Below are 8,996 nucleotides of genomic sequence, written 5' to 3'. Positions count from 1 at the left end.
TTTAGAAAACAGGAAAAAACCAAAGTTCTTCAGTTACAACTTTTGTTAATATTTACACAAGTGGGTGAAGATTGTAGGCATGCCTCTCAACTACAGATTTCCGTGGAATAGCAAAAAGAAATCAAAGCTTGAAGTACCATCTTTTCAAATACAGGGATTTCACAAAAATCACTAGACACACACTCAGGTAAGACTCAGAGGTATCCTTGGTTAAGAAAGTCAAACCTCTTTTACACACAATCCCCCAGTAAATTTGAACTGGCCTGAGTGATGACACATTGGAAAATAAAAAAGGCACCAAGCAAAAACTCCAGACGCTCCAGGATGAGCTTTGCTGACTAATGATTTGTACACCTATCCCCAAGTACCCTCCTCTCAGAAGTGCACCACACACAGGAGGATATTCAAGTGCTTTCAGTCAAAAAAAAAAAAAAAAAAAAAAAGGCAATTCCACAGGCCTAAAAAGGGAAGCAAGAAAACCTTAAAGGGGAGAAAAGCTTGACAGCATGCCGCTCCCATTCACAATTCTGACTTAGTTACTAAGTGGAACTCTGAAGGTGAAAGTTATTTGTGCAGCAGGGACACTGTTTGTAAACCAGGGTGATGGGCACTGAGTGATGGCCCTGCGAGCCCAGCGCCGCTACCGGATGGTGTCCAAATAATGCACTTCTGGGTACAGGGTGTTGACAAGGAGAGCCAGCAGGTTGTTGCCATCCCGAAGACAATGCTCTGGATGCCTGATGAACACAGAAGCCTGGGAGAGCTGCTCTTGGTACTCCATATACTGCTTGTTTGACGCCATGGATTCAAGAGCGCTCAGTGCCTGTGGGTACAAGGGAGAACTCTGTTAGATGAACTCTGGTCCACAACAAGCCAGTTCATGAGCCACAATATGCACAGTTCCCCCAGAAGATCCTTACCTACTACAGAACCCAGAGTTTTCTGAACAAAACAGTTATAAACCACACTCACATAACAGTGTTTGGAGTCACCTGTATTTTTGAGTGATATATTGTATATTCGAGTCACTCCCCAAGATCAGGACAAAAACTGTCCTATCAAGGCTTGCTAGGATTCTGCAACCCAAATATTTTCAAATATTTACTTTGTGAACTCAGGAAACAGTTTGACAGAAATTATGTTGAACTACAAACTGCAACACACTTGATATTTGCTGCATGCTGTTCTTATGAACATCTTAACTTTCATAACAGTATTGTTTTACTCCTATTAATAACATTAAATTTAGGTATTGACTGTCAAGTTAAAAATTATACATAGAAAAGTCCATGTTGGCAGTAGTAGGCAGAGCAAATGCTGGACGTATTTCTGAACAAGTTTCATTCTTTTCTTAAGAGAAACAAATTGTACCAAGCTACTTTGCTCTGGTTTCTAATCAACTCTTTCCTCTTCTCACATGCTTACTGAAAGACCATCATGGTCAGTGCACATGCTAAAGCAGGAATGTTTATTTGTCACAGGGCTTTTAAGCCCTGACCTCACATAAACAAATGTCAGTGTGAATGCAGCCCTGCTTTATCACTTAAAAGCAGGGCAATCACCAGCAGCACTCTTTTTTCCTGTTTGTTTTCAATTCCTTCCACCTGCAATGCTCCAAACTCTCAGAAGTCAAGGTTTACAGATATAAGTTCATCTGCTCCTTTTTCAGTGTGTAAGATTAGAAACTGATGCCTTTATATTAATACAGAATATTGTACAAGCTGTTTTACCTAGGATCACCTTAGGACAGAGCTCAAACACACAGTCCTGCTGCCAAAGTTCACAGCAACAAGGTGAGGGCAGGATTTAGCTTGAAGAAATGCTTGCAGTGATTCTTATTACTTCACCCCAAAAGCTAAAGAAGCACACACAGAGGGCATGTCAAGCAGCCAGAGATGGGCAGAGCTCACCTGCTGAGCCTTCTGAGACAGTTTGGGCTCCGAGCCGGCTTTCAGGCGCACTTGGCTCTCTGCAGGAATCTGCACCAAGAGGAAAGCAGACAGACTGCGGGCAACCACCCGAAACCTGCGTGGGGGAAGCACAGAGAGAGAAGGGGGCGTCAGATTTGCAGGTCTCAACAGCAGGTACGCTGGGAGTTCTACGCCATGAGGTATCTCTTGCATGAGGAACAAAGTAGAGGCTTTAGACGACCATCTCCAATGCATTAGAAAAAAAGAAGTCACTTGAATATCACGGGTTCATATCATGATGAATATCATATCAAACAGAATGGTTTGGGTTGGAGGGGACATCAAAGCTCATCCAATTCCACCCCCTGCCCTGGGCAGGGACACCTTCCACTAGACCAGGTTGCTCCAAGCCCCGTCCAACCTGGCCTTAAACACGTCCAGGCATGGGGCATCCAGCTTCTCTGTATACACATAAAACAGGATATCATACATACTAGAGGATGATATAATATGATACATATGAAATGTTACATCTGCTTCAAGCTTAGCTGAAGCCTTGAAGCCACATCTGAAACACTCCTCACTTCACAGACTGTGAAACATCCTCACCATCCAAATCGAGGGATCAGTTGAATGAGACCAAGAATTCAAAGCAATTTCAACAGGACTGCATCCTTATAAACATGAACTTATGTTTAGGTATTCGTGTTCCACAAGCATTTATGGTTTTTTCCTTGGCATTCTCTCCACAGTGAACTTGTTTTTAACAGCTAGCCATCAAACTTGGTGTCTCTCTTTGGAAGGTAAAGTGAACAACAAGCAAGCACATGCTTCCTTGAGATTCTCTTAACATTTCCAATATCTCGAGGTTAAAACAGAAAGGGCAAAGTGTATGTTATTATACAAAACCTTGTCAGGTCAACTGAAAGTCTTCTACATACCAAATGCAAGTATCTTCCTCTAACAGTCTGCCTACAAACTTTGCTGGGTACTAAGTCAGAATCACAACTGCATTTTCCTTCTCCATCACAGACTTTACAGAAGTTCACACTCACTTCTTAACCAGATTATCACACTCCCTGTGTTTTTTCTGTGACTGGCCCAAACAACTTTATAGATCTGGGGACAGCTTGGATTCAGAACATCTTCTGACACTGCACTGGGCAGTCTGGACCCAGGCTGCTTCTTTAATACAATGACTCAAAGCAATTAATTTATCACACTCCATCCTTTACCTGGGTGACAAAGGAGACCTCCTGCCCAGTCCAATAGCACCAAGTATTCCAGAAGTCAGTCTCTCTTCAGCCAGCTGGCTCTGCCTGCCCTGGATGGACAGCAGTGTCCGGATGACGGATTCGATCAGAACAGCATCGTCCTGCTCCATCTGAATCAGGGATAACTGCATGGCCTTATGCCACCAAAGAAACAGCTTGGCCTCTTCCTTTGCTGAGCTTTAGGTGAGATTTAAAGAATAAAATAAAACAAAACATAAATTAAAGAGTCAGTTGCATAGATTAAGAAGCCTGTTTCTCTGCCCGCCAGGCCCAGGAAGAATTCAGATGGTTAATTAGTGACAGTAATCTCCTACTGTATGAGGATAAAATGGCTGTACACCCCACCAATTATTACACTGCTGTAACTGCTACTGTTGTGGATTTGAGCCATCAGCTAGCAGGTTTTAAGAGCCTGTAAGAGGACAAAGAACAGCGCTTCCTTTTAAGCTTTACAACTGGAAATAAATGATACTGCAGTCCTAAGTGGATTTAAACTTGACTAAGACTTGGTATAAAAGGAAAGAAGCTGTATCTCTACTCTTTTGTTCTTTTCTTTACTTACCAATAAAACACTTTAGGAAGCACTAGCTGTTGTTTCCACAACAATTTAGACTTTTAATATGATCTTTGAAAAAAAGGAAACATTGAATGTTTTTGTTGAGTAAAGCACAAAGTGAAGTTCCCCCTATGATATTTTTAATCTTTCCCAAAACAGTTTGCAGCTTAAGTTAACAGCCTCAGACTTTCCACATAAAGCATCAGCACGAGTTTCCTGCATCAGACTATCCTCATATCACCCCACCCAGTCATTTCCCATCCCAGGCAATCTCAGCTCTGATGTTCAGAGCAAGGTTTTATCTGCTCTGTGTGGTGGCTTTGCTGCCTCTTTCACACTCTGGCAATCAAATTACTACAGCACCTACCACAGTGAGAGAATGCTTTCTGAATTTCAAGAAACAGTGAGAACACAAATTTTTCCAAATCATTCTTTCACAGAAAATATGAACATAATCAGCATTAATATGGAAAGATATTCATCGTGTTTGCTAAATCCTGGCAATTTCAGCAGCAACTCTAAATACAGCTGTTACATACTTCTGAGGATTTTTATTTTGACCCCAGGGCTATGCCTCCTTTCCCCCCAGAACCCAGTCATCTTGGAAGTTGTTTTACAGCATTCAGGTCCCTGACTCTGGGCACTTCACCAGACCCATTGGCTCCAGATTTGGTTGAGAGCTGTTGATCAGGCCCCATGGAGCAGCTTGGAACACCAGGTCTCCCAGAGTGCCAGACTGAATATTTAGCATGTAACTCATCCCACCTAGTGGACATGCTGGAAAGTGGAACCCTGAGTGATTCAGGGTTTGCTTCGAGTCATTTTAACTGAGCACAAATCCTGTCACTGAAATCGAGCTTCTCTGATTGAAAAATGACTGAAACTCACTAGTGCTCTAACAAATTAAATTCCTTCTTCTGTTTAACCATCACAACTATTAGTGTTGGTACTGCAGAAGGACAAACTCTTAATTACTGGATAAAAAAGGACATGCCATTTCATCCAGCAGCCTGTTGAAATTAACCTAATTAACCGAGACACCTGATTATCTCAGCTATACAAGTACAAATAAACTTGATCTAAAAGTCAAGGCACGTTCAGAAGCTCCAAGCTTCGTACCTGGGGTACACCTGCTCCAGCCACTTGCTGATGGTCAGCAGGATCTTCATTTCATTGGTAAGAGTTTGGTCAGTGTTCAGGCATTGCAGCAGGTAGACATACAGGGTCAAGTAGCTTCCTAAAGACAGACACTCCTGCAGGAATTCTTCCATGGTTAGCTCAGGAACTTGGAGGGAGGCAAGTATAGGGCCCCAGCCTAAATCCTGGTGGTGAGGAGAATCTATGAAGAAAACAGAAGGAAAGAACAAAAAGAGTGTGAAAAAGCAGCACGTAGTAAAACCTAAGAACTAGGGCTACTGTTTACAGACTCTGGGCTGGTTTAGCTGTTTTCCAGGTAATCAACATGTCATGAAACTCTGGTGGAGAGAAAAGAAAAACTCCACTATCAAAGGGCATCTCCTTGAGGTAAAGGGGAGATATTTTCCCAGCATTCAGACAGGACTAGAATTTGAACATTTTAGCAAGGAATTAAAAGTATTTCCTTCAGGTACACTAAAATCTTCCACACAGAAAGCAGAAGAAATAAAAATGTGGTTCCACAAGGATTATGTAAACCGAAGGGAAAAAAAAAAAAAACAAAACCGAAAAAGAAAACCACCCCCACCACAGAATTGCAGATTTTTACCAAACAGGAATTTCTTTTTCGTAAATTAGCCTACACAACACTACAGGAGGGTACAAATGTCTTCTGTTCTCTTGGAATGATTCCTTTTTTAAGAAGTCCTCCCCTTTAGCTGTAAAAATGGCAACACTACAAAAAGCAAATCAGTTTTCAGACAGACAGGTATAATTCTTAAGAAAACACACAGAGCAGTTGTAAACCTCAAATCTCAATTACAGAATCCCAGAATGGTTTTGGGTTGGAAAGGATCTTAAAGACCATCTTGTTCCACTGCCCTGCCATGGGCAGGGACACCTTCCACTAGCCCAGGTTGCTCCAAGCTCCATCCAACCTGGTCGTGGACATTCCCACAGATGGGGCAGCCACAGCTTCTCTGGGCAACCAGTGTCAGGGCCTCTCCACCCTCACAGGGGAGAATTCCTTCACAATAACCCTCTAACCCTCCCCTGTGTCAGTGCGAAGTGTGTCATTCCCCCCTCATCCCTACCCACGGCAGAGGGGTTGGAACAAGACGATCTTTAAGGTCCCTTCCAACCCAAACCATTCCATGACTCCAGACGATGTGTGTTCAATGGTATCCGAGGGTGGCCCAAGCTCCTGAGACAAGCAGAGAAGGCCCCTACCCTCACTGAAGTAAGCAGTGATACAGGCCTCTGTGGTCTCGGCCATGTGCCGCACCGAGGCCAGGCTCTGGCAGGCCGCTGTGAGCAGAGGCATGGCCAGCAGTCCGTGCACTTTGCCTTCTATCCACCTCCGTAGGGTCCCCCGGAGAGACTCGGCCGTGGTGATGCTGGAATTGTTCAGCATCATCAGCGTTTCCGTGAAGAGACTGCTGAGGGCCAGGTGGCGCGTCTGTAGGTCCATGTCTGGAGGGCAGAGAGCAGAGAACCACATCAGTAAATCGACACTGGAACCCAAATTCAGCTTTGCCACTGGACACTTTCTGCAGACACTGGGAAAACCCTGTGGCTCGTTCCTGCTTGCCAGCACACTTGTGTCTCTTCCTGCCCGTGACCCACAAAACCGCTGACAAGCATTTCTGTGGATTACAGTGAGACAACTGATTCCACCTCAAGTTACAGTTTCATAGAGGAACCTCGGGATGGGACTAGTGCTAACAATCAGATCGATATAAATCCCCTGTGTGTGGGTACATCATACCACTAGTGCACATCAGTGTAACTCTCATACTTCAGTATTCTCAGGTTTTCCCAATTCTACAATTTAGAACCATTTCTGAGAGCCCAATCATAGAATGATGGAATGTTAAGGGTTGGAAGGGACCTTAAACTTCATCTAGTCCTAACCCCCCTATCATGGGCAGAGACAGCATCCACTAGACCAGGTTGCTCAAAGCCTTATCTAACATGGCCTCGAACACTGACAGGGCTGGAGCATCCAAAACCTCCCTGGGCAACCTGTTCCAGTAGCTCACCACTCTAAAAGTAAGAATTGCTTCCCAATATCTGGCCTAAATTTCCTCTCTTTCAGTTTGTACCCATTACTCCTAATCCCTCAGGACCAAGAGAATATATTTCTGCCATTCTTCCTTTTAAAATAGATGTAAATGAACAAGTAAAATAAAAATTAAAAAATAAATAAATTTAAATTAAGTTAAATTAAAAAAAAAAAACCAACAAAGAAAATCCCTCAAGCTCCTGGATATCAGCCTGTTTCACTCACAACATAAGCCCTGTTTTAATTGTTGGTTGTGTCACTCTTGATAGGTCTATGGGGTAATTCATATTTTTGCTGTGTGCTAATATACCACTTATATAAACACATCAACAAAGCAACATAATTGCTTTGGTGACATGTGTATATAGGTGGTATATTAGGAGACATTATAGTAATGCAAGTAATTACACAGTCACAGACGTTCATCAATCCATGCAGCAGAGTACAGGATCTTGGCAGCCTTGAAGCAATTGGCTGTTTCTACAACACAGACCTGGGGGATTAAAGATGACTACATCATCCAGCAGCTTGGCCATTTCCTGCTCCAAAACTGCAAGGGTGATCTTTCCACTTTGCTCCAGGGTGCTGAGGAACTGAACCACCTGGCAAATGTACGCTCGGCACTTCAGTGTTGCGTCCTGTTCAACAGAATTGAAGTCGATTAGAAAAAACAAAAAAAACATCGTGCCTAGAACACTTTCCATAATACACACAACCAGAACATTGCAAAGAACAGCCACGAACAGCTCAGAGACACTGCAAGACCAGTCCAACTCACGAGGTGGATGTGACTATCCGAAGATGCCCCAAAGCCTGCCGAGATTTTCAGGAGCTTCACGATCAGTTCAGCTGCAGCATCCTTAGCAAGGATAACAGAGGGAGGGTAGTGACTGTTGCAGTAGCTGATGATGCTTTGATAAGATGAAATGCCCACAAGCTGCCAAGGAAGGGAGCTGGTCTGTCCAAGAAGATTTATGAGTGGCGATTCCTGAAGATTTAAAGACATCAGTCTAAGCTACACCTTCTTTGCAGTTTTAAATTAATATTCACAGTACTCAACATTGGAAGGAAGCCCCTGCTCCAGATTTTGAAAGCGATGGAGCAGAACCCCCATGGAGATAGATGACCAATGGGAGTCTGACTGTAAAGCAAGTCCTTATTCAAGCAGTAAGCTAACACATGTATGTCATCTCTAGCATTCAGGTTGCTGCAGCACAGAAGTCAGGGAGAAACACTAAAATTTAACATGTAAACATGTAAAGACAGCAAGAAAGAATGGAGACCCTGCGAGTTAAATGTACTTCTGAACAGATTTAAAAGAGACATTAAAATATTATATAAAAAACCAGGTTGGTCTAAGTTCGCAGTAGAAACGGGGTCCCTTAATTTTCCATTCAGTGAGTCATCTACCAACCTGAGGGACTCCCCAAGTGCATATTCTCAGAAATAGCATCCTGAACAGCACAGCAGCCTTCAGTATCCCCAGCTCACACAGGCAGTGAAAGTTTGCAGATGGAAACATCTCTCTGTCCACAAGCAGCTATCACCTGTTCTTAAACACCTGCAGTAAAAAACGGTCCCCATGGACACTGAGAAACACTGAGTGGCTGGAGCTGTGTCAGGGATGGTTTAGGTTGGATATCAGGAAAAGGTTCTTCCCCCAGAGGGTGGGTGGGCACTGACCAGGCTCCCCAGGGCAATGGTCACGGCCCCAAGGCTGCCAGAGCTCAAGGAGTGTTTGGATAACACTCTCAGGGACAGGGGGGGATTGCTGGGGTATCCTGGGCAGGGTCAGGGGTTGGACTCAATGATCCGTGTGGGTCCCTTCCAACTCAGGACATTCTACACTCTATCCTATGCTTCTATGATTCTACATGTTTTAGAATGAACAAATACTGGAGCTGTGCTACAACCCAGAACTAACCCAAATTAGACTATTTCAACAAGGACATGACACTGGTACAACACGTACTTAAGTTGCTCGTGCTCAGGAACACAGGGCTGAGAAAGTCTGAGATTTAGGTCAAGGTGTCACAGGAGCTTTCTGGGAGGCAAAA

The 8,996-nt window shown here is 43.7% G+C and overlaps 1 protein-coding gene across 2 annotated transcripts in view; it reads right to left on the bottom strand.

The window, feature by feature from the left end:
- The window catches only part of EPG5 (ectopic P-granules 5 autophagy tethering factor), a 56,902-nt gene continuing 47,906 nt past the window's right edge, over positions 1-8,996 (bottom strand). For both annotated transcript variants that reach the window (XM_051803657.1, XM_051803658.1), the window contains exons 38-44: positions 7,718-7,927; positions 7,433-7,577; positions 6,105-6,347; positions 4,860-5,079; positions 3,146-3,361; positions 1,911-2,025; positions 1-823 (exon numbers count right to left, since the gene is read on the bottom strand). In XM_051803657.1, coding sequence (XP_051659617.1) covers positions 641-823; positions 1,911-2,025; positions 3,146-3,361; positions 4,860-5,079; positions 6,105-6,347; positions 7,433-7,577; positions 7,718-7,927 — 1,332 coding nt within the window. In that variant the 3' untranslated portion in view covers positions 1-640. The remainder of the gene's footprint in view (positions 824-1,910; positions 2,026-3,145; positions 3,362-4,859; positions 5,080-6,104; positions 6,348-7,432; positions 7,578-7,717; positions 7,928-8,996) is intronic.

Source organism: Manacus candei, unplaced genomic scaffold (assembly GCF_025592945.1).
Source record: "Manacus candei isolate 608988 ecotype Guabito, Panama unplaced genomic scaffold, ASM2559294v1 h1tg000059l, whole genome shotgun sequence".
NCBI classification, from domain to species: domain Eukaryota; kingdom Metazoa; phylum Chordata; class Aves; order Passeriformes; family Pipridae; genus Manacus; species Manacus candei.
This window is presented reverse-complemented; position numbering and strand designations above follow the sequence as displayed.